Source organism: Crassostrea angulata, chromosome 9, assembly GCF_025612915.1.
Source record: "Crassostrea angulata isolate pt1a10 chromosome 9, ASM2561291v2, whole genome shotgun sequence".
NCBI classification, from domain to species: domain Eukaryota; kingdom Metazoa; phylum Mollusca; class Bivalvia; order Ostreida; family Ostreidae; genus Magallana; species Magallana angulata.
In genome coordinates, this window is record NC_069119.1 from 29,089,700 (window position 1) to 29,114,702 (window position 25,003).

The following is a 25,003-nucleotide window of genomic DNA, read 5'->3' on the forward strand; positions in this document are numbered from 1 at the left end:
TTATTCATCTACACAAGGACTTACATAGTTCTGACATCCAGTTAATTTTCTAGAATTTTCAATCGATGTTTAAGCATCTAACAGGAACAAGTTCTTGTAAACATTGAATATTGTACTTAATATCAAACCAAATACAAAACTTTACATCCTAATTTAATTGATTCCCGAATTTCAGGAACAAGGAAGGAATTTTTGTAATAAACAAAATATTTGTATATATAATTTCTAAACTTTTACTGAAATAGTTAGTTTCAACAAACAACAATGAATAATACAGAGGTTTTTTTCTATTTATTTGTGCTAATCCTTCGGAATTTTGAATTTATAAATGCGACACTTTGTGGGAAGTAAGTGACCTTACCACTTAACATAGTATGTTTTAATTTTTCAATTTTGAATGCAATAAAAATACTATATAAATATTTCACTGTTATAGTAGAAACGGAACTTCTTGCTGTTCTGGGTACTATTGGGACGAAATACAAAAGCGTTGTATACGTAAGTACTGCAGCTACGTACGTAAATATAATTAACAATCATTTAATATCTTCAACAAAGCAACACATCCTTACATTTCATTTCATAAATTTAGCCTGTAAGGTTGGTTACTTTGGACGAAACTGCGACACCAAGTGTGTCTACCCATCATATGGAAACGACTGTCAGTCAACATGCAACTGTAAAGATACATACTGTCACCATGTAGAAGGCTGTACAAATTTAACAGGAGGAAACATTTGTAAAGGGTATTTTTTTTAATTTTACATTTGATGCAATTAAATATACACGTGCAGACCCCCCCATACTCATATTTGATAAAAATTAATAATAATGATGATAACAAAATATAATTATTTAGACCTGAACGAAAAAAGAAGTCTCCAAATAGCCATTACATTTTGTAAATATCTTAAAATGATATGATTTAGGATATGTATATTAGTTAAATACTTACAATAACGAATATTAGTACATTTATCAAATACATACAACACTACTGGCTCTAAAAAGTACTGAAAGTGCCATTTTTTACTGATAATTTCTGATATTTACTGATATTGTACTGTTAGTGCTGAGAATTGCTGATATTTACTGATAATTTTACTGCTGTTACTGATAATTGCTGTTGGTTCTGATATTTACTGATGCTTTTGCTGTGAGCTCTGATAATTACTGATATTTACTGAGATTTACTGTTGGTACTGAGAATTGCTAATAATTACTGAGAATATTTTAAGGCCCAAAACATTGTCTTTTACTCAGCTATGTTAAGGGCGTCCATACAAAAATAGCGATATTTATCACATAAAATGTTAGCCTTTGAACAATCTTAGTATTCTACTCCAAACATTTGTTAAACAAAGTGATATTTTATCGATTATACAAATTAAATAATTTGTTATCGGATGAGCAATTTTTGAGTCTCTTGGGAATACCCTGTCACGTGATACTGCTAAAAATAGATGAACCAGGAATAATACGAAAAAATGCAAAGTGCAAGGGCATAACATAAACAAATATAGTTATTTCTGTTTCTAACTTGTAAAATGAACCTTCAAAATTTCGAAAAGTGCTGGGAGCTTAAAATATTCAAGTAAGAACAATTATTAAATTCAATGTAAACAGTACATATGAACAGCAATTTACTGGGATTTCCCGCAATTAACGCTTATTTATATGAAATGCGTAGCGACTTCATACAGCTCCCAGCACTTTTTGATATAATAGGGATACAATGGTAAGACATGAAAATTTTCAATATATTTGATCAAGTGTATGCCCTTGCACTACTGCATTTTATCTGACCCACTTTACTTTCAGCGTCATTTGCGTGAAATTCAAACGCAACACTGACTAAGATCATGATTTTAATTTTCATTCTTAAAATAATTTAACGCTGTGAATTTCACTAAAATAATGTTAAAATGTTGTTTCTGTTCACACCAATCATCATTATAAAATTGTTGAAATTGGAAAAAAATAATTTCATCAGTTGCCTTTATTGGGGGGGGGGGGGGGGTGTGTTTAAGTGTTGAGTTTGTAATTTACACATTTATGTTTCATAATAATTTATGTTACTATGCTGGTGAATAAATTCTTTTAATGTATTATCAGGTTTACTTTTAATCATAATTGATATTTTAGTACTAATTAAAGAAAGCAAGAAGAAACAATATATCAATATTATTAAGAATTTATTTTGATAATCAACTTTACAAATACTATAGAGATTGCTTTTCTGTGACAAACTGTTGAACAAGATTAGTGTTTTCTGATTTTTAGTATTTTTCAGTCATAATGTGTAATTTATGGAAATTGACAATTCTTCTTGCACACTACATGTTCTTCTCTTCTGTCTTTTTGATATTTGGAGGTAGTCCAGTTGATAAGAAAACCAATACCTGAAATGATGAATATATATCAATTTCAAATTTCATTTCAATAGATATCAATGCAAATTATTATAATAGGTTACATTAGTATCATTATCAATATGATATTAAAAAACAACAAACTATGCATGAAGTTGAAGTTAGTGAGTAAAAGAAATATTTATATACATTTGTATAAAAAAAATAGAGTACCTACTTTTTATCAACATCCCAAGAATTAAGTGTTTTCAGTGGACCATCTACTGCCTAAGTAACCCTGAAAATGAATAATGTGTCATAATTAGCAAGCTATTGTGTTAAAGATAACATGAAAATGAAACATTACTCTATTATTGGACATATTAATGGCGGTTTCAATTTCAGTGATATTACAACAGGCATAATCAAATGTTTATTTTTTAAAATGTGTGGAAATTCAGTTTGAACACACTTTAATTTTGTCTTAAATAAAATTAACTAGATATTCATAAAAGAAGGCTGAATAAAATAATACATTTCGATTTACTTAAACAACTTTACAATCTTGTCTATAATCATTCCAGATCCTCACAGTAATCTTTGTAGTGCTAGCACATACAGTGTTTGGCCATGGCCTTTTTATTGTGTACTTTGAACATGGAGGAAATGCGATCTAATATTATCGCGATATGAGACCAGTAAAAAGCTACATTGAGCCTCAACGCTCTTTATGATCAAAACTAGCGGAACGCAGAACAGTTACTTTGCCTGACTGAGTCACCAAACTGATGTTTGAACACAATATTACATGAAAAACAAATGTAAACAAGTAAACAAAATCGAAGCCGAGGAATTTCACTTCGTTTCCGTTCCATCCAACAATATTAAATAATATAAAACAATACCTAGGGGAAGTACAGATAAATCCTACCTTGTTCAGTTGAATCCTATGCCGATTTCTGTCCACGCTGGTTGTAAACGAGTTAAATTCCGAGATATATCACTGAAGTCCACATGTTTATTCTGATCACAGCTGCAAGCGCCGATGTGACGTAGTCAGCCTCGACACGTCATCAGACGACTTAGGAATTTCATGATTTCGCGAGATATAAAGAATAGTTTATGATTTTATTTCAGTACACCTTTCTTGAACCATTCAAACCCAATAATTAATCATATTCATTTTTGTAGATGTTTGTTAATTACCGAAATTAACCCCTTCACGGTAACTGCGGTACTGCTCTTTTGCAGGGCAAAATGACATAGTTTGGTGAAATATGACGTAACGTCGATTGTTTCATTTACGTCATTTAATTATCTACCTACTGAAATTTCGGCAAAGTATATCATTTTGCCCTGCAAGATAGCAGTACCGCAGTTATCGTGAAGGGGTCTATACCCATATCTCGTAAAATCTCATGAATAAGGGGCGGGGCTTATGCAAATTTTTCTAAATCACACGTGGTAGAATTCTTAGACCTTCCTTAACATAGCTGAGTAATTATTAAATAACACATATTTCAGATTTAACACAATTTATTTAATTATATATTCTTAAGTTTTATTTATTTGATATTTAGCTTCTTTTGAAGTTCGGAAACTCACAGATCACATTTTAGACAATATTAGAAAGCCGGTCAAAAATTGGTACTTACACTTAAGGCAGACTCCACAAAAATTTTAATTTCTAAATGCGGTGGACATTTTTTTCTCAACAATGAAAAACCTCATATTTCTTAACATGATTTTTTTTCTTTTCAAAATAGAGAGATACCCGGTCAGGACTTTATAATATCTTTGAGGTTTTACTTCACAGAAAGATTAGCGAGGCAGTATCTGTGTATAGTATACATACTTTCAGCAGATCAAGAGGTTTGAATGTCGCAATTCAACCTTGTAAATTGTCAGTCTGGCACCTTGTGTATGACATTACGTAATATCCGTATACAGGAATCCATGATCTTGAGAATATTTATTCAAAGAGAAAAGTATTATTTTTATTGACAACAATATAAATAACGTATTAGAATGATTTTCATATTCATCATCTTATTTGTTCCGCATTCAATTGATTAAAAAAAGTTGGATAAATAATCACTCTCTCTCTCTCTCTCTCTCTCTCTCTCTCTCTCTCTCTCTCTCTCTCTCTCTCTCTCTCTCTCTCTCTCTCTCTCTCTCCTACTATTTGCTGAAATCAAAATGGGTAACAATCGGCGAAGAATAATTTTGATTGTTCGACCTTTCACTCTTTCTCTTTTAATACATATGTAATATATCTTCTGTTGCACGGCTAAGTAATGTTGTCATGATCTAGTTCTATTATTGTAAATCTGCCCACCCTGCTCTCTCTCTCTCTCTCTCTCTCTCTCTCTCTCTCTCTCTCTCTCTCTTGCTCGCATATATTATCTAGTCCTAAAATTTGAGTTTCCGAGTCAAAATGGCATAACGGCATTAGCACGATAAAGTTCTATTTCAGCATCACAACCGCCATTTTAAACAAGATTTCGAGTGTAAACTTTTCTAAGACTACAAAGAACACCAGCTTAATATAGTGAAAAAGTGTTACGGCTTATCATGCTTTAATTCTCTCTCTCTCTCTCTCTCTCTCTCTCTCTCTCTCTCTCTCTCTCTCTCTCTCTCTCTCTCTCTCTCTCTCTCTCAGATAATCTATTATAACGTATTTTGAGGCGTCAATGCAGAAAGGCATAAGCATGATTATGTCCCATTACAGTATCATAACCACCGATTGCAACAGCGATTTGATTGAAAACCTCTCTCTCTCTCTCTCTCTCTCTCTCTCTCTCTCTCTCTCTCTCTCTCTCTCTCTCTCTCTCTCTCTCTCTCTCATTAATACTTTATTCATGCACTTGTATGCGGTTATATGACCAGCGGCTATATAATTTTGAAAATAAGACACACAATTTAACTGATTTTCCTTAATCTACGAACGCTTAGATATTTAATCTCCACGCCTAAAAGCAAGCAGAAAAAAATATTTTCTATGTCTGGGATTAAGAAAAACCTCAGAACTAACAGAGAGCACTCAGACTATAAACACGACAGGGTGACCACGGCAAGGTGTGAAAATTGACCACCTGTGTATATGTCTGGCAGTCGCTGAAAAGATTCTTTTGTATGTCTGGGATCAAGAAAACCCTCAGAACTAACAGACAGCTTTCAGAATATATACACGACAGAGTGACCGTGGCAAGGTGTGAAAATTGTCCACCTGTAAATATGTCTTGCAGCCTCAGAATAAACAAATATAAATGGCCGGGAAATACAATGTGAAACAAAAGTGTTTGATTTTATTTTGAAAACAAAATGAGTGATTATGGCCGGGAACAAAACATCTTATGTTTATAATTATAAATATTTAACACGGTTCAATTAAATAGTTGATCGCTCAAAATTTAGAATCATTAGATAGATGTTTATCAATTACATAAAGTGGTTAAAATCTTTATAATTTTTTTTTTTTACTATGGATTGTTCTATATATACAATGTAACACTGTAGTATCGAGTGGATTGGCGCACGGGGATGGGATATATAGCAATTCTGCAATTTCTACATTCATTTATTTATGTGCTGAATTGTGTTAATCAGCTAAAATAAAACCTAGAACAAGAACAAACAGAAAAAAATATGCATTGAAATAAATAAGCAGATTATAAGAAGAATAATCAAATCTAATTTTTGTGGTTGTAAAAAAGAAGTTACTGTTGATAAAACTTTAGTTAGATCTTACATATTTCTTTTAAAAAAATATTTGTTTACCGATAATTTTAAATAAATATAATTTGCATGTTACAGTAATTAAAATTAATCTCTTAAAAATCCCTTGCCTGTAATTCTCAGTAATTATCAGCAATTCTCAGTACCAACAGTAAATCTCAGTAAATATCAGTAATTATCAGAGCTCACAGCAAAAGCATCAGTAAATATCAGTAAATATCAGAACCAACAGCAATTATCAGTAACAGCAGTAAAATTATCAGTAAATATCAGCAATTCTCAGCACTAACAGTACGATATCAGTAAATATCAGAAATTATCAGTAAAAAATGGCACTTTCAGTACTTTTTAGAGTCAGTAGTGCAATAACGAATATTTGATTTTTTTTTTGAAGATACTAATAATAATACATTATTAGACATAATTGGCGTGTATTATTGCTTGAAATGATGTCTCTCTTATTTTCATGTTTTTACTTAAGGCAAACAGGCGCTAAAATCTGTTGCATTGGATTTAAGTGGAATAAAGAGGAGACGACATGCATACGTCAATATGTTTACACTTAACTATACATTTTAACATAGTATAACAACAAATGTCCATTTCTAATAAATTTCAAATGATTATCAATGTTTTCCTCTATCATATAACTTCAGCTTGTGACAGGGGGTACAGTGGACATAACTGTGAGGATATGTGTAATTTCCCTACGTATGGTGTGGACTGTCAGTCAATGTGTAACTGTACAGAGACACAATGCGATCCTGTCGATGGGTGTAAAGAACATTCATCAAAATATGGTAAAATTTTAAAACGACCCATAGAAAAAGACTAGTAGTCAAAACTTATTTAGCCTACATATTAAGAGACACATAATTGATTACGTGTCAAAATGTAACACCAAATGGTGTGAACATATTCAAAAGATATACTTATTGAAATGCGACAATGGGGGTAAATACTCCTGTTTCATAGATAATCGGATATTATATTCAATAACTGAATGCAGGAAAATATTTGCCCCGGTCTATTTTCGAAGCTTTTGCCCTCGTTGTCAGGGGTCAAATTTAAGACTGGGCGAATTCCAATGTCTCAAAATGTCTCTTTTTAATCTTATTTATGATGGGCGATTTAACGACAGTGTTAATCCGTTCGCAAGTAAAGAATGGCGAAAATAGATTGGGCGAGAATACATGTAACAGTGTATACAGTATATCAAATTATCAAAATGTCACACAATTAATATGAGACACTTATACAATGTAACGTCAACTTTAGGCAAATAGTAGAAACACGTTTAATAAAAGATGACAGAAAATAAAATACACATTTTGCAAACTCGCAACAATAAACTGTAATAATCTTTAGCGAAAATATTCAATTATGATCATACTATGAAATATTGTTTAAGATATTCAGTGTATAGGGACCTTATTTTGCCTCTTGCTTATAAATGAATGCTCTGATTATTTTAATCAAAAAAGCAATTTGCAGGTGTTATCAAACTAAAATAAAAAAAAAGTTAATTCGGTTTATCAAAGCTAATAATTGCCGTTTTTTATATGTCACAACTGTTGGGGATTTTTTGTTTGTGCTTTAGCCGTCGTTAACTTCCATTTTTGGGTATTATATGTAGCTTAAACTACGATGTCACGAACGTCCTGCATACGAGGGTCAATCAAAAAATACGAAGACTTTTGTCATAGCTATGTAACTTAACGTCATATCATTACTAAATTTGGTAGACAAAATTTAGCAATAGTTTCAGACAATTTGCAAGAAAAAAAGTTAATAAATTTCTTTATTTCTAAGAATTATTTAAAATTTAATCCTGCAAAAATGCGGTCACGGCGCACGGTCAAAATGTGTGTTATGTCAAAAATAAACCATATAATATTGAAAGTATTATCTCTAGAAATTTGGCTTAAAACCAAATTATATTGAAACTTCAAATTAAGTATAGTCATGGTATTCTATGTACCAAATAATGATGGGATATATTGTTTTGTCGAACAGATATTAGCAACTAAAGTCAGATTGTCCTCTTTAGAATTGACTAAAAACATCGACGTCGCCTGACGTCACGGCGCAACGAGAAGTACAAATAAAATGGATTTAACTCAGGAAAAAGCCGATACAAGCTGTGAAAATGCTCAATGGTGCAAAAAATAAGTCAACAATTATTTGCAAGTTTGTGTTTAACTGTAATAAATTGTGTGGGGGTGGTGGTCATTGTATTTTGAATATAAAACAGTCCGAAAGAGAGTAGAATATCTGTAAATATTTGGTCATAAAAGAAGTAACGTCAACCGACGTTCAGGGTTATCCTTACTGTAAACTAAGATATACACGGTTAGAAAATGAAAACATTGAAGAACTAACTTATGATTCTCGAGCAAATATGAGCAAATAAGATGTTAAGTGGTTCAGTGCCATTTTAAATTGTAAGAAGAAAGGCACAAGAGACTAAGCGTGATATAAAGATGGGGTATATCTATAGACTGTGCGTGTTTAATTTTGACGTCTTGTTTTGAACGTTACCGTGCGCCGTGGTGACAAAACATGTTGTTTTTATTAAGGGGTAACAAAAATACCCTTTCATCAAATGGACTAAAACTTCGCATATCAATAACATAAGTGTTGGTGCACAGATTAATCTGTTAAGTATGACTTTCATGAAAAATATATGATAGACAGCCGCATTGTCTTCGTATTTTTTGATTGACCCTCGTATATGGAATTTTTCAGCTTACCAGTAGTTCTCACCTGGACGTTTACCTTGTTTATGTATTTACATTAAGTCTGAATGAATAAAGTTTATTTTACCCAAGTAATGCGTTACTTAGAGTCGTCTATGTTAAATTTAAAGTGCAATTAAGTGTACATTATCACAGAAAAAAATGCCTGATACAGAAGATAGATGTTGAAGAAAATTAAATTTTAAAATTAAGAATTTAAAATTTAAATTCATATTTTAAAATCAAAGAAACAACTAGACTGTGAGCTTTAGACGTTAATTGGCGATAACGCTTGTAATTATGACAGGTACATAAAACAAGCCTAAAGTTAACCCTTGGACAAGATGTTTACTTGTTTAAATTGTCAATACAAATTGAACTATTTAAAATTTGAATGAAGCATCCACATGGTTAAGAAAGAAAGACAATTCTACAAATTTGTTTATCAAATCCAGGGACGTATATACTAACGGGATAGGCAACTTCGACATTTGCCATGTTTACTTCCCAAACCATCACGCGAGCCTTGACATGTTTTTAAAACTCTGTTTTATCCAAGTAAAAGATGTCGTAATTTATGAGATTATTTATTTCCTCTTGTTAAAAAGAATATCCTTTTCATACATTTTTTAATCATATGTAGTTAACTAATTTAGATATTAAGGAAATAAACATTAATTTTTACGTACTCTCGGAAAAGGTGCAAAGTGGGTCTTGGGGTTTTGAAAACTCTGTCGTAATTAGGATCAGATTAGGGTTATAAAGTACAAATAACAATCATAGAACAATTTCAAGATATTTTTCAAAGGTTTTATAACGAATTACATGTATCAGATAACATCATAGATATATGAAGTTAAAAATGACATAGGAAATCACGTCCCGCTAGTACATGAATATACGTCCCTGTCAAATCTGAAATAAGATGTCTAAGAACAGGATCGCACATTTTCCTTCTTTACCTAATTACCTACCATTGTTTTTTTATTTGTATAGAAACGCAGATGCGAGATAGCCCCACAAAAGCTGTTAACACAGAAGTTTTATCGACGAATAGAAAGCAGTCAATGTTAATGATGGGAATCGGTGTTCCTGCAGCAGTTGCTTTGTTCATCGTTCTTGCTATATTTTTTACCTACCGGCTGGAAAACACCAATAAAGAGAACGACTCCAATATTTACTACAGCATCAAATAATGACTATTTTCCGAAAATTATTTTGCTATGCAGATGATATGTGTCATTTAGTTTTTCGCTTCTGTCCTTCGTCGTCTTGTTGCTAATACATAAACATTCATGTTTTATTGAACTTTTAAAGTAGATTGATATTGGTTGACTTATTAATCAAGTTTACTGTTTATTGTACCATGATTAATAAAAAACAATTTGAAATGATATTATATGATATTATGCTTCTTTCATTGCATGCTCAGGAAATGCCGCTCAAGCAAGTTTATGTCAAGAGATATAACGATGCAATAAAACTTGGTGTACCATCACACATCTTTACATTTTTCAACATTCAGTTAAAACCTTTAAAACATCTTTAATTAACAATGTTTTTAATAAATGTTTATAAAATTTATACGTTTTTTTTGTACATGGTATCAAGACACGCATTATTATCGTTTGAATTATTCATTTTGAAAGTTGATAGGTTTGCTTCTAACAAACATGTGCAATGCAACAACTCTTCCTTATATATTCTTTATTTTTTCAGCAGTCATTAAAGAGTAAACAATGCCAGCATTGAATACACATCTAAATATGATTCATCAAGTCAGACTTTACTTTTTTTATAACAAGATGAAGAAATCTGTTCAAATCATGTAGATTTGAATTCAAATCAAAAACAGTACGTCACAACATGTTTAACTTCATCTGTGACAGAAGATTACACCAGGATTGAGAAAAAAATATAATGATCACTCTATGAGTCAAACACCTAAATCGAGCTGCATCCCCAATTATATTTAGAATGAAAGAGAACACAATGCAACAAAATATACATTAGATCGAACTGCATCCCTAATATATATTTAGAATGAAAGAGAACACAATGCAACAAAATATACATTTGATTTTATTAGCGCTTAAAAGCTGTAAACGTTGATTTGTGTCACCAGTATAATTCTATCTCCAAAGAAGAAGAGCGTGTTCGACGTTGATAAAATTAATCGATCTTGGAAAAAAAGACGCAACTACATATAGTATTTTAAGATTTATTGAGAGTTTTTTCCAAAGGCGGATCAAAAAATGTTCTCCATTGCTAAACACGTTTAATAAAAGCTGAGCTCGGACAATGAGAGCTGTATTGGTCTATTTTCTGTCAAAACTACATGTACCATATGATGGTAACAATATAGAATTGCTTAACAACGCTAGTACAGCTAATACAGGTATTGAATGCACAGACACAATTTACTCTGAGCTGATTACATACAAAACCCTAGGCTTTTAAAATAAGTTTTATAATATTGTTGTTGTTCCTCACACGGAAAGAAATTTAAAGACTAATTTATTAATTTTGCCCGTTAAAATACATGGTTTTTACTAAAAATGTGTAATATTTTCTTACATAGTATGATTTAAATCACAATCAGCTTATTATTATAAACAACCAACCTTTATAGTTATTGATAAAACGCAGATTCAAATATAAATAATTTTAATAATGTAGAAACTAATTTCTATCTTAATTTTATCATAAGTATTGTTGAAACATTCACTAATAGATCCGATCCAGTGAATACAGGAAACATGTAAAAAAAAACACCGTGTACATGCTTTGAAAAATAACAAAGCAAATAGTTCTAACACAATTGTATATTTATATATTAATTTCACTTTATTATATCAAACAATTCTACTCTCTCTGGGAAGAAGGAAAACGATCAGGAATTATAACATTTGTTTACCATTGTTTCCTAAAAGTTAGCAATCTTGGCTATTTTCAAAACATTTCGTCCGTAAAATATGCAGCATATACTTTTTAATTAAGCCTGTGAAATGGGATATACTGGGATGAACTGTGTCAACAAGTGTCCTTTTCCTACACATGGTCCCCAGTGCCAGATTATATGTACTTGTGAAGAAAAATATTAATTTTTTCAACAGCTGTATCAGAATTTTTTACGGATTAATTAATATATGCATGAACATGTTTACATTTATTTATCCAGTATTCCTCTGCATATTCTTATTCATTAGCAATGTTTTATACAATTTGCTTTATAAAATATAAGGAGAAAAAATGTTTATCGTGTTGATAACACGCATTTCATTCAAGATTCTAAATAAGTTTGAGAAAAAATGCTACATGTTGTATTTTGGAACTATTTTCGACATGCAGTGTCCTTTTACAAATTCAAATTAGTATAACAAGTTGTAACTTTTTAAGAGTTTTTGGGGGAAAATATATATAATCCTTTTATTCAGATTAATTTTTTGATTCAAAATTCGTTTAATCCAAACCAAAAAATAAAAAAAAATCAACATGACCCATGTTCTTAAGTAAGCGATTTCTGATCCACACAGAGCGGATCAAAAACTCTTGACTTGGGAAGATAAACTTGACCCTGCTATGTTACCTACAAATACACATCTTAGAACTTGCAATCATTTTAGCAATACATTTATTCAGAAATAGAAATATTTCTTTATTTTTAAATTTTAAATTTGGATTTCATAACTTTTCAAGTCTACAAAAAGCAAGCACTACAAGAGTGTGGGTTTTAGAACCGCAGGTTTCAACGGTAATGTCACAATCAATGACAATGATTCTTGTTTTGAAGGCATGCAGTACATATTTCACGAGCATATCAAAGTTAATTCCTCACTTGCATAATACCAATATCAAACAAAAAAAGTTCTAGCTCCAAAAGGTATGCTCTTATCGGACTTAAACAAATTAAAACATTGATTCAGAAATTTTTAAAGCGGTGAATTTAATATTTAACTGTCCATCTTCTATTTTAATATATATGCCAAATAAAATAATAACAGTTCTATTACTTTTAACAACATTTTTTCTCATGTTTGTTTCTAAGCATGTTTTAATAGGGTATATTCTAGATTAAAAAAAAATCAATTATCATTTATTTGATTTATATTGTTGAAGAGAAAAAAACCCAGCTGAACATAGTTTACATTACGAAGTTCAAAATCGATATTGCTGTATCCAGTCTCCAAAGTAAACGTTTTACATGCCACAGTATTATTTCATGCGCGAGAGCAATGTTTGGATTCGGCCTTCAAATCATTACATTATTTCAATGGACTGATAGGAATACAATTATTCTAACATATGATTTATAGATACACAAAAAATATAAAACTTTGTACATGTATTTGATATCCCTTACATTTGGTTCAATTTTTCTAAATAAAAATCCGATTGATTTTTCGGCTTACTGCTCGATTAGTTTCTTTATTGTTAAAATATAGAAAGTATACTAAATAATTGACAGGAGTATCGGTGTATTTATCAAAAAGACTATACAAAATTGTGTAGGTATAACAACCATATTGTATATGTTTATTGGGGCATTTACATAAAGGCAAAGTTTGTATAAAAATCAAAATGAATGAGCCATAACTGTATAAGTTGAATTCATTATTAATAGTTTTCTATCATATTGTGGTATGTCATGCTTTTAATTAAAGGAAGTGAACATGAAAAAAATAATTGTTGCTTAATAAATTTTAAAAGCCCTTTGAGACTTAAAAATGAGGTCTGTAACCTTTTTGTTTATTTCTATCATGAAATGTTATCAATTAAACACTCTCAGTGAAACAATTATGGAGGTAATCCATTTTTCCCCAGCATGCATCTGTTCTCTGACGTAGATAAGCCACATTGCTGCTGTGACTGGGTCAGTGTTAGAACTGGGCCAGTATTGAGTTGATAAAAGTTACAAAGAAAAATTATGCCTGGATGGGAAGCAAAACTTTTTACTGTCATGAGCATAAGTGGACAAGGTTTTTGTACATTTCTATAAATGATCCTTAGGTAACTATATATGAATTGTGCAAAAAATGAATAAATAATTTGTGAAATATGAGACCATCGCATTCCAGATGTTTGTACGGAGATGTGGCAGTCAAAATTACATAAATAAAATGCTGTTGATAGATTTAAAAAAATATATATAAAAATGTAATTTCATTTTCTTTGTGGGGTTTCTTACCGTTACTTTTTATTTAATGCTCTAGAAATTTGTTTGCTTTGTTTTAAGGATAAGGATTTTTTTGCAGATTTTTAAAGTATAAGGATGCTAAGCAATGCACCTTGTGTGCTCATTTATGTAGCACACATTATGTTCAAACTCATAACAACACATCAAGAAATTCCCGAGTGCAAGAAAAACTAGGTCACAATAACACTGATCCAGGCCAGGCACAATCGATTTTATAGTGACATGTCACATTAACTGCTGGTGGGAATGCATCATTCTGAGATCCGAAATCTTCCTCCATAAACCCTGTTTCAAAATGACAACTCTTTACATCCATTTCAAGTTTCAATTCACATTTTGATGATTGCATTTCATCTTTGTTACTAAACGTGTGTAAAAATGCAATGTGTCTCACTGACGTCAGCATCGGTGCTGCCCTCTCTTAGATGCTTAGAGATAACCCAGCAGGGAGGTAATAATTTTAACAATATGGCAGCGCTCATGGATTGCAAGAATTAGTCATTCTGAGTGGTATATCTTCTTACTGAGGAAAGCTGTGTCTAAATGGTTTTCAGGTATCATTATACACATCAAACAGACAAATTTAAGCCCTTGATAATGTTTTCATGTTCACTTACTTTAAGTAATTGTTTCTATCTTTCAAAAATTATATCAACGTTGGATAGAGGAGATAATGACACACATTACAAGAAGGGCAATGCCACATAGAGAAAACATAATAAAAAATGTTAAATGCATGTAATTATTGGCATATATTGTAATAGTGGCTGTTATTATCAATAATATATCCTATATACTCACCATATAGGAAAGTACCGAATACACAGTGTTACTTCGTATATATACATTTTTTTTTTTAATTTGGAGAATTGTTCATTAATACACGTGAACGCTTTTTGATAAATATGTATATTTATACAATGTTTGCATCTTAGTAAGGAAAAATCGCATGACCATTAAATGTGACTATTGAACTAACAGTTGCATTTTCTTCCATTTTGGACTACAGTTTACCTGTATCAGTTTGTTTAAATTTTCACTTAAGTGTACTTAGCATTTTGCTTTCATGGGTAACAACTCTACTGGTGTGTGATCAGTTCTCGCTGAGTACCATTTCTCGCCAGTACATATTGACGTCACTTTGTCAACACAAAATATTATATACGAAAAATGACGTCACAATGTATTTGCGAGAAATGGTACTTGGCGAGAACTGGTCGCACGCCAGTAAGATTTAAACACTAGGTTAAATTCTATAATATCAAATTCTGCAAATATGGATCAACAACCGGAAACTTCATCAGCAAACACCATCATACATTAGAATTTCACACGGTAACATCCAAAACAAGGAAGCATCTATTTTGATCCAGACTTTGATAATGAAAAGTACGATAATGCAGCCATAATCGAAGATTATCATCAATGAGTGCACATTTGTGTAACCTGAATGCATACATCATGATCTGATATTACCAAACAATCACTTATTTAGATCTTGACATTGCTAATGTCGATTTTCATAGTGCAACCAATATCAAAGATAATAATCAAGGAGTGTATAGCTGTTTAACCTTTATATGCTCAACTTTTACACAACTTAATACTCCTTTGAGTTGATTATTATTATTAAATGTTTCATAATCTATGATAATTATCGCGGGTTACACCTTTGTTTATGATGAATAAATACAATATTCTCCCTCCGATTAAACTAAACAAAATAAAATACTTATAATATCAGAAACGTCAGTGAGTTGACATATATTTTATGAACGAATCAATGTGCATTCATAAAACAGAAAAATGGATTTTAAAGTTAAGTTTAGCACTGTTTTTGTCTTGTTCATCAACATTTTGCCGTCTGTATTTTGCAACATATGTGGAAAGTAGGTGCTTAGATAATATTCATTTTAAAAAAAAGTTCATTATTTTAAAACACAGTCAACTTTCGCATTTAACTAGATATTTTTTAAACATCATTGTAGAGTCGTTGGTGGAAGTATAACATGTTGTGTTGGCTATCGGTGGGACAACACTAAGAAGGAATGCATACGTGAGTAGTACATACAGTATTTTGTTTGATAAACCATAGCAATGCTTTTCCTCATGTGTACATTTTTTAAATATGTTTTATTTAATTCAAAACAGCCTGTGTGGTAGGATTTAAAGGAAACAACTGTGGAACAAAATGCACTTTTCCTACATATGGACAGGACTGTCAGATGATTTGTTCTTGTAGCAAAAAAGACTGTGACTTTGTCTCTGGGTGTAGGCGGTCTTTAAAAGGTATTTAGCACATTTCCATGAAATTTAATCATGCAATTAATTTATCATTAACTCCTTCATTGCAAATCACTTCAGGAGGTTGGATAAACACCAATTTACTTATAACATCTACCTAACATTTTAAAATATAATATGGTCATTAATAAACTGGGGTTTTTTTTGTAATTAAAAAAATTAATAAAATTTATCTTTAAAATTTGAATATATCTTTATACAAAGCTCTTTTTGTAAGTGAGATTAAGGAGGTCCATGATGATGGCTCGATATAATGATAACGAAGTATTCAAGCTTTTGAGCTGAAATATTTGGATATTCCTCTAATTGATAAACAACAAATACCATATCTGAAAAGTAAATGTAGATCTGATGGTTAATTTGTTGACCAGCCAGCTTCCTTTAGACAGTCAATACAGTCTTAAAATGATAGCAATAATCCAGGTATTTCGATTAAATACACAACCAAATGTTTTTCTTCCTAAGTATTAAATGAATTGCTGCATTATTAAATCAAAATATTGTCAAATTTTCAAAAAGAAAAATAAAACCAAAATTAATATAAGCTAAGTTAACATACATGCTACTTCTATTTATATGCTTATCGTAATACCGGTATTTCAGTATTTAAGCCATACGATGAGAAGTTTTTATTTACAAGCTCTAAACATGCATATAAACTTTGAGTTTTGGTTTCTAAACATTTCTTTTTGTTTCTTCAGCCAGCAGCAACTTCACGAGTATTGACGTTACAACAGTTAGTTTCTACAAAAATGCCACAGACACGAAAGGTGACGTTAAATACGTTTTTTTTTTTAAGTATTTAGTGTCATAATTTATCTATTTTAAAGTGTATATCTGTATTACCTACGAGGTGTTACCGTACAATACAAATTATAATGAACTAAAATGTATTTATATTTTTAGTTTTTTAAAAGTTTGTATTAAAACATAGAGTTGTAACACATCTGCATGTAAACATAAGATATTTATCTTGATATAAGATAAATCTTGTTAAATCACTTTGAGAAACGTTTGCCTACATGTATAAAATGATACTTAAATCTGAATTGTTAACTTATGTTTAACAAACATTTGACCAGAAACCATCAGAATGTTATACTTCAAAATATATCTAGAAATAGTGTGTGGCAATGGTGATACGGTTTTCGTTATATTTCAATAATACTGTAAAGTACAAATATCGATAAATGTGTGACCTATTTCCTATGATATTATACACATATACTTTAAAGTGTATATTAAGAAAATATGAATGACTAAGTTTTCTTCAAATGAGTTGCTAGCATTATCTTTTATGAGTAATTCAACATTTTAAAGCAAAAGTCTTAGTAAACTTTTTGATTCTCGATTTCTTATGTTATTTTGTCTAAACCATACATTCTATTATGCGATATATTTATTTATTTTATAGATATTACCAGCACCGTTTCGGGTTTAGTCGATGATTATGCAAAATCCAAGAAGTGCAATTCCACGCAAACAAATATAAACGAATCGTCTGACCTTATACATGCAACTATTGGACTAGCTATAGTGGCAGTACTGATCATTGTTATTTATCTTTACACTCATGTACTTGAAAGATATTGAATACGCAGTTTTATGGCCGAGTTTTTCAATATGATTCGATAAATAGAGTTACAGTCTATGTCCATGTTGAATTATTATTTAAAATTGTTTTTTTTTTTTTTTTTTTTTTTTTTTTTTGTGATTGAATATCAAGTTGTTGAAATTCAAATCCTTTATTCCTCTTGATTGATTTTTCTGTAACGATTTATTGTCGATGAAAAAGAGTCTTGTATAACTGCATTTAACTCCTCAATGTTATTCTGGTATTTCTAGCAGAATAAAAAGAAAGTGTTTCAAACTAAGATTTGTTTTTTGTTCTTGTGCTTGTTTGCTTGTTTGGTTTTTTTTCATGTTCGTGTTAAGTGTAAATCATAATGAATATCAATACCAATAGGTATAAATCATAAGGAAAATAATAACAATGATAATAATAATAAAGATAATAATACTAATTAAGAATTAATAAATAAAAAAATAAATAAAAAGTAAACAGATATGTTCTACTTCTTTTTACAAGTATGTTGTATACGGACCGAAATAGTTATTCGATTAGGATTGGTTTCAGTTCTTACACATTAAACCGAAAACACACTCAAGACATAGTTGTGTATAAACAAGTACATGTTCCATAATTATAATTATGTTATTAGCATACAAAGTAAGCACCAAACTTATCGATTGTGAAAAGCGAAAGGGGGGGGGGATCTATCATTTTTTTTTAATTTAAAGCAGTCGTTAACCTTCACGCCGTGTATTGTGGGAAGGGGACAACCAATGGCATATTCCACGGATTACAGCTTTTATTTACATAATAAGTTTATTTAAAATTTTAGAAACCATCCAACCAATAAAAAAGGGGGTACGTTTAAAAAATCCATTTCCATATGCTAAAAGCATCTTGTTTGATGTAAATATTATTCAAAGAAAACGAAATGAAAAAAAGAAATTCTACCAACATCTTTTAATTAGGTTTCTATTTAAAATGCTCAAAAAGATAATGACAAAGAATAACAACATACGATTCTAACAATTCCGTAATTTGCGAACTATCAGTCAATGCAGATACCAATTTCACCTCTGCTTTGGCCAATTTTATGACTTGGCCTGTACAAAATAAAGAGAAACTCAGTATATTTCAATTTTTTTATTTAAAAGATTCAAATACTTTGAAAGAAATCATCGTTTTTTATTCATTTAATCATATACCCTAAAATGTAAATCGCGTTTTTATATTTATGAACTCGCAAGGTATAATACACTACTCAAAGTAAAATATCAAATTTCAATTCCAGTGCAAACCTTTAACATGCAAACAACAGAGAACATTTGAAGTTGGCCAAGCTTTTAAATATATCTGTTTTTGAAATCCACTTCCAGTTTCTGAAAAACAGAACACATTTTTAATGAGATCTATACAGAAATCTTAATAATAATGACCGAAGTTAAATACAGCCTAAAACTGGTCATGACCATCAATCCGTTTTAAATACAAATGTAGCTAAATCCATACTATGTGCTCGTGCGATGACAGATTTAGCTTTATTTGAATAACTCAAAAAAATTCAACGCTTCAAAAAGAAAAAAAAATCTGATAATTAATAGTTAAAACTATTTGCGTTTTAAACTTTTTACAACCAATAAAAATTCAAAATTGATAATCATTTTGCAAAATTCGAGAGAATAATATACCAAAATATGTGCAAATCACAACAAGGCCATAATTAATAGTGTGGGTTGTTCGGATTTAAATGTTCTAACCCCGGCCGAATCCATAATTTAATAAAACATTTAACCAAAATGCATTTACAAATATAGATACATGATATACACATCCTTTATTAGCAATAATTAAGTATATACTTGTACAATTAACTTTATGGCATAGCTAGTTGAGCCAAAATAAAGACACGAAATCATATAAATATATATACCTTTACTTTTGTTTCTATTAGGCCATGCACCATTTCCATCCAAATATATCTTATGTGCATATTTTTCTCTGTTTTCAGATTCGTTATGTGATCAATCAAAGCCTGGAATGTTTGGTCGTCACACAAGCACGTCTCTCTTTAAAATACATGCTATCTAATAACAAATGAAATCCTGTATCCATAAGAAGTAGTGATATGTACTATAAGCTTGTTTGAAATCAGTTGAAATGGAAGAGAGAATAAACAAATTGCACTTACAAAGAAGTTATGAGGGAGAGACATCTCTGTATTTCCCTCACACTGCGACTAAGCGTTTCATGTATTTGCTCTAACAAAAAATAAAGACAAGCTTACCTAAAACAAAATACTATATTGATATATAAAGAGTGTTATTTGTGATCGGTCTTGGACAATCACAGTAGAGTCCGTATGAGGCATCTCACAAATTTTCCTATTTGCGCCTCGCAATACATTGTTTGCTATGCAATTATAGCTTCATGTTAACCTTTAATTGCATGTAGATTACTGAAAACATTATTGTAATGTGTTTGTTTTGAGATTAAAACATTTATAAAGTCACAGATTAATTACAGTTACCTGTCTTACTTGTACATAAATTCAAATCAAAAGTTCATTTCGCCTCTAATAGGAAAGTTTATTTATGCCTTGCTATTTAGGAAGTCATCAAAACTGTGGTTTGTAATATAATATCCTGTTTATTGCATTTAATGCTTTTACATTACATTAACAAGAAATTAACCAATATGTCTTTGCAGGAAGAGATTAATATCGGTTTAAAGTCATGTAATGTGTTATACCTGCACTTCCTTTATATTGCAATTATCTGGTTTCGTCCGTCCGTCTTCCTGTCATGTTTATTTTTTTTCCTACCGCTTTGCCTTTTCTGCTAGAGACTTATCATCTCTTAGAATATGATTTTGGGTATTATGTTCATACATGATTAGGTGTTGAAAATTTCACTTAAATCATTTATGCAATTTATTATTTGATAGCAAAATGATGTGTGTTGTTTTGTTTTCTGCCATAAAACCCCAACTTAGTTTCCAGAAGTCTTACATTTTACTGAGTATCCAAATTATGACATTATTGACATATTAACATGCATTTTATTATGTTTTATTTCAACTACATTTAAACATTTCAACAATTATTTTTGAACTATGATTGTAGGTGTCACGTTGATGTGTTATTGGGTCTGAGGTATTTCACTTTAAACCCGATAGTCAAAAGGGAGCAAAAATCTAGAAATCTTTTGCTGGTGGGTTATTGTGACATCATAAACAGTTCAATTTTCCTTCATTCTCATTAAACTAAGCAGAAAACACCAATTCCTTATTTGTTTATTGAATAGAAATCTGTGTCCAGAGCAGTTGCTCACGGTGAAAACATTATAACTGTGTCATTAGATATCAAATGAAATATAATTTTAATTTCGTTGTGGGCAACAGCTGCGGACACCTCATTCAAAACTATAAGAAAATGTCTCATTTTTCAATAATTTTTATTAAACTTAGTAAAGTACTAAAGTTTTGAAGTCATAATTATTTTTTGAAACAATATAAAAGTGTATAACTTTGTAATTTATATACACATAAATTCAAGATACTTTACGTGTATTTTCATGAGATTTAAACAATTTCTGAATTTCGAATAAAATATTGAAATAAACTGAACCCTCTTCCTTGAAGTAAATTTATATTAAATATTGAAATGTTTTCAGTTCTAGCATTTAGGAGACAGATGCATGTGTTTAAGAGGCCAGTGCCTACAATTTAACGATACCTCATTCAAAAAACGACCACAAAGGCCATGCGTAATAAAGGACATAAGAATAAAAACATTAGAGAGTACCTTTTTTGCACGTATACTGCCCCAACCTTAAAACTCCGTTTAAGATAATTTTACTCTCTTTGATAAACAAATATTTTATGAAGTGTGTTGAAATAGTAGGTTTGAGGTGATATGGGAAACATTTGTGAAGTCAGACTTCTTTTAAATTTCAAATATTTATAAAAGATGAATTGCATGAAAATTCTGAAATTTGCCATGAAACAATATGCTACCTTTATATTTTTGAATACGGTCTAAATAATATCAAATGCAACCTCCAATAAAGCAATTTTCAAACACCTTTTGAATTGACGTAAATGCAAAATTATTCAACAAAAAGCTACTATTCGTACATGTATCATATATATGGAAAACACTGAAAAAAATCCTTCCTTTTAATAATGTATTAGTATGAGCCACTTTGATAAAATACAGGTTTTTTTTTTTTTTATTATTTCATAGTTGTGCCTTTAACTTATAAATCCTACCTTCTGCTGTTCTTTCCATAATTTCACGTCGTGAATGAAGTAATTTACCCTAACTTGATCTAACAATATGAATAAACCACGTGGTCATGATGTATGCAAGAACTACAGTAATCTTTTATAATGATTATTAGGAAATATTTATGTACATGTAAAATATAAACAGTCAGACAGTATTGCTTATTGCATTTTTATAAATCGAGTTAGAGAATATATATGAGTGTTTTCATTTATATCAATTCTTACAAAAGCTTTTTTTCTCGGTATAGTTTAATAGGTTTTTTCGTAAATATTTTTTTTATTTATGATAAAACCTTTTCAGACACCCATACCTGTTGCCCAAACTTTATTATTTAATGTTGGCAAACATCAAATGTTAAAAGAGGAGAAGGGATCTCAGATTATCTCCGCCCTATATCTAGGGACGAACAATTAAAGCAACTTTTTGCTAAAAAATAACTCCACATGCTTTAAAAAGTCACTTATCAATGCAAAAAATAAAAGTTTACAACCGAGAATGTTGTGAGATTTATGATCACGTGTGATTGAAAAAAAAACCCTTATTATTCCTTAATTAAGCTATCAAATTACAGTGAACAAATTATGTACATTTATTATAGTCGAATGTGTAGAACAATACGTGAAATCCCAATGTAAAAATCGAATATTACATATATAATAACTTCCACGATTGTGTGGTAACAGTTGGTAGCAACTGGACCTTTAGTTTATATGAAGAAGTTAGCAATGACAAATTGTTAAAGAACGACACACGTTTTAAGGCGAAAGACAACGGACGACGAATACTGATCGATCAAAGGCCAAAATGAACATTACAGAGAGACTGCATTTTATCTTTTTACGAGTGGAATTCAATAAATCATGTCACTAATCAGATTGCATTAATACAAGGTTCAAATGCCCTTGAATTTCTTTTCACGTATAATTTGGTTCATATTCTATCTATGGCTGTTTTTTTTTACCACGTTTCGTGATTAAATACTCCTTTTAGAAATTGATATCTAACTCTTAGACACTGTATCAAAACACGACTGGAAAGTCATCATCCAATAAGGCTGAAGTTAGAGGCTACTGTCAAACTAGTAAAGACTCAAACTAAATTTTCAAAGAAGTGTGATGTGTATGGAAACAAGTGTATGTCATTGAGACAAGTTTACGGGTGGGTCTGCAAATTCAAAATGACCAAACAAACCATAAGGATAAACATCGTTCTGAAGCACCTTCTGTGGCTTCAACAGATGCAATACTTCCAAAAAAAAACAACCCCGATATCATATTTAATGATGGTCGACTAACCATTTACATATGTAACAAGAATCAAATTTAGTAGGTATTTTATCGAGGACAGTATTTACAATTCTAAAGAAATACCTTGGACTCCTAAAGGCTTATACAAGGTGGATACCTCGTTTATTAACAGAAAAACAAAACGATTGCAAGTTGAAGTTAAATGTGTACAAATGTACTTAAAATCTACAAGAATTCCACTAGGCTACGTTTATCGAATATTGCTAAACTGGAATAAACATGTACACAGTTTTTTTCAAACCTCCTAGGAAAATTGATAACAAGATGCAAAATGCCATATTATAGCAAAACGATGCCAAAGTACAAAAAAGTATTTTACACAGTTTTCGTTAATGGTAAATTTCCTGTTGTTCAAGTTGCTATAATTCCTAACGGCCGATCAACCACCGGACACGTATACAAAAATTATGTGCTGAAGAAAGTTAAGAAACATAACGAAAGGAAGAGACCAAAGTCTGGAATTCGCAACATCGATTCTTCATGATAACACCCTAGCACATAAATCCCAGTTTGTGAGATCATTTTGGACAAAATGGTCCGTGTTTCCCTATCTTTCATATTTACCCGACTTGTCTTCTGTGACTTTTTCCCCTAAATAAAAAAAAAACTTGTTGGGAATAAAATATTCTTTTCAGAAACCTTGGAGCTCTGCCATTTATTAGTACATGAATGCCATTCCAAAAAAAACATTATATTAATGCATTCAAATCTTTAATAAATCAGACATAATTATGTGTGTCTGCTAAGGGAGAGTATTTTGAATATAACCATTGAAAAATAACAAAATACATCATTTTGGGTTATTTTTGTTACAACAATTTCAGTATTATTTATTGAACGCCCATCTTGCTTAAATTTCGTGAACTCGATATAATTATTTTTGTAACTGCTATAGATTAATCCAGATTTATTACTAACTTACACATGTATCTAAAAAAAAACAAAAAAAAAAAAAAAAAAAAAAAACCAAATCAATGATGAAATGTGTTTAGTGATTTTTTATTTCATAAATTAAGTACAGTATTTTCATTGCTTTTCAGTATTATTTCATGAAACTACGTTAAGATGACAACTTGATGACCAGTTAATGCTAATTATGTTTACAAATTTATTTTCCTTTTGATGTAAATTACACGATTTCTACATGCAATTAATGTAGCAAATAAATTTCACACATTACTTAACTCCTATAATGTTTTCTGTGGTCGGTTCTTACAGTGCATGACCTCACTAATTGTGATCTCCGTTTAAAAGTGGGCATTTTAAAAAAGGTCGCTAATTATATCTGAAATGTCTACGTTTTGATATAAAGTACTGTTTAAGAAAAGAAAGAAAAAAAGGGGGAAAATATATTTTAAAATAGAAAAAAATAATTACTCTGATTTTTTTTAAAACTTATGGTATGATTTCTTTAACGTAGAAGAAAAATTGATAGTATTTGAAAAAAAAAAAATAAAGTTTTAGACCGTACCTGTTACACATACTGATTAAGAAACAATTGAACTTA

At 30.5% G+C, this 25,003-nt stretch overlaps 2 protein-coding genes across 2 annotated transcripts; one reads left to right on the forward strand and one right to left on the reverse strand.

Moving 5' to 3' along the window:
* The first annotated feature begins 264 nt into the window (after positions 1-264).
* LOC128163573 (multiple epidermal growth factor-like domains protein 10) lies at positions 265-10,208 on the forward strand. Its single transcript, XM_052827200.1, has 6 exons — positions 265-347; positions 437-498; positions 593-746; positions 6,571-6,635; positions 6,746-6,889; positions 9,824-10,208. The coding sequence occupies exons 1-6, from the start codon at positions 265-267 to the stop codon at positions 10,021-10,023; spliced, it is 708 nt and encodes a 235-aa protein (XP_052683160.1). The 3' UTR covers positions 10,024-10,208.
* An 8,918-nt stretch (positions 10,209-19,126) lies between these two features.
* Positions 19,127-22,189, reverse strand: LOC128163571 (uncharacterized). The gene is made up of 4 exons (XM_052827197.1): positions 22,171-22,189; positions 20,090-20,159; positions 19,832-19,967; positions 19,127-19,280 (listed from the first exon to the last, which is right to left on the reverse strand). Exons 1-4 carry the CDS (start codon positions 22,187-22,189, stop codon positions 19,245-19,247), a joined length of 261 nt encoding a protein of 86 aa, XP_052683157.1. The 3' UTR covers positions 19,127-19,244.
* Positions 22,190-25,003: the final 2,814 nt, after the last annotated feature.

Bases quoted from the DNA above. Each gene is read 5' to 3' on its own strand.
- LOC128163571 (XM_052827197.1), bottom strand. The intron at 19,968-20,089 runs GTAAGTGCAATT...TGTATTTTAAAG, and splicing joins CTCTCCCTCATAACTTCTTT to AGAGACGTGCTTGTGTGACG. The intron at 19,281-19,831 runs GTATATATATTT...TCTGTTTTTCAG, and splicing joins TAATAGAAACAAAAGTAAAG to AAACTGGAAGTGGATTTCAA.
- LOC128163573 (XM_052827200.1), top strand. From the start codon at position 265: ATGAATAATACAGAGGTTTTTTTCTATTTATTTGTGCTAATCCTTCGG. The intron at 499-592 runs GTAAGTACTGCA...TCATAAATTTAG, and splicing joins AATACAAAAGCGTTGTATAC to CCTGTAAGGTTGGTTACTTT. The intron at 6,890-9,823 runs GTAAAATTTTAA...TTATTTGTATAG, and splicing joins AGAACATTCATCAAAATATG to AAACGCAGATGCGAGATAGC.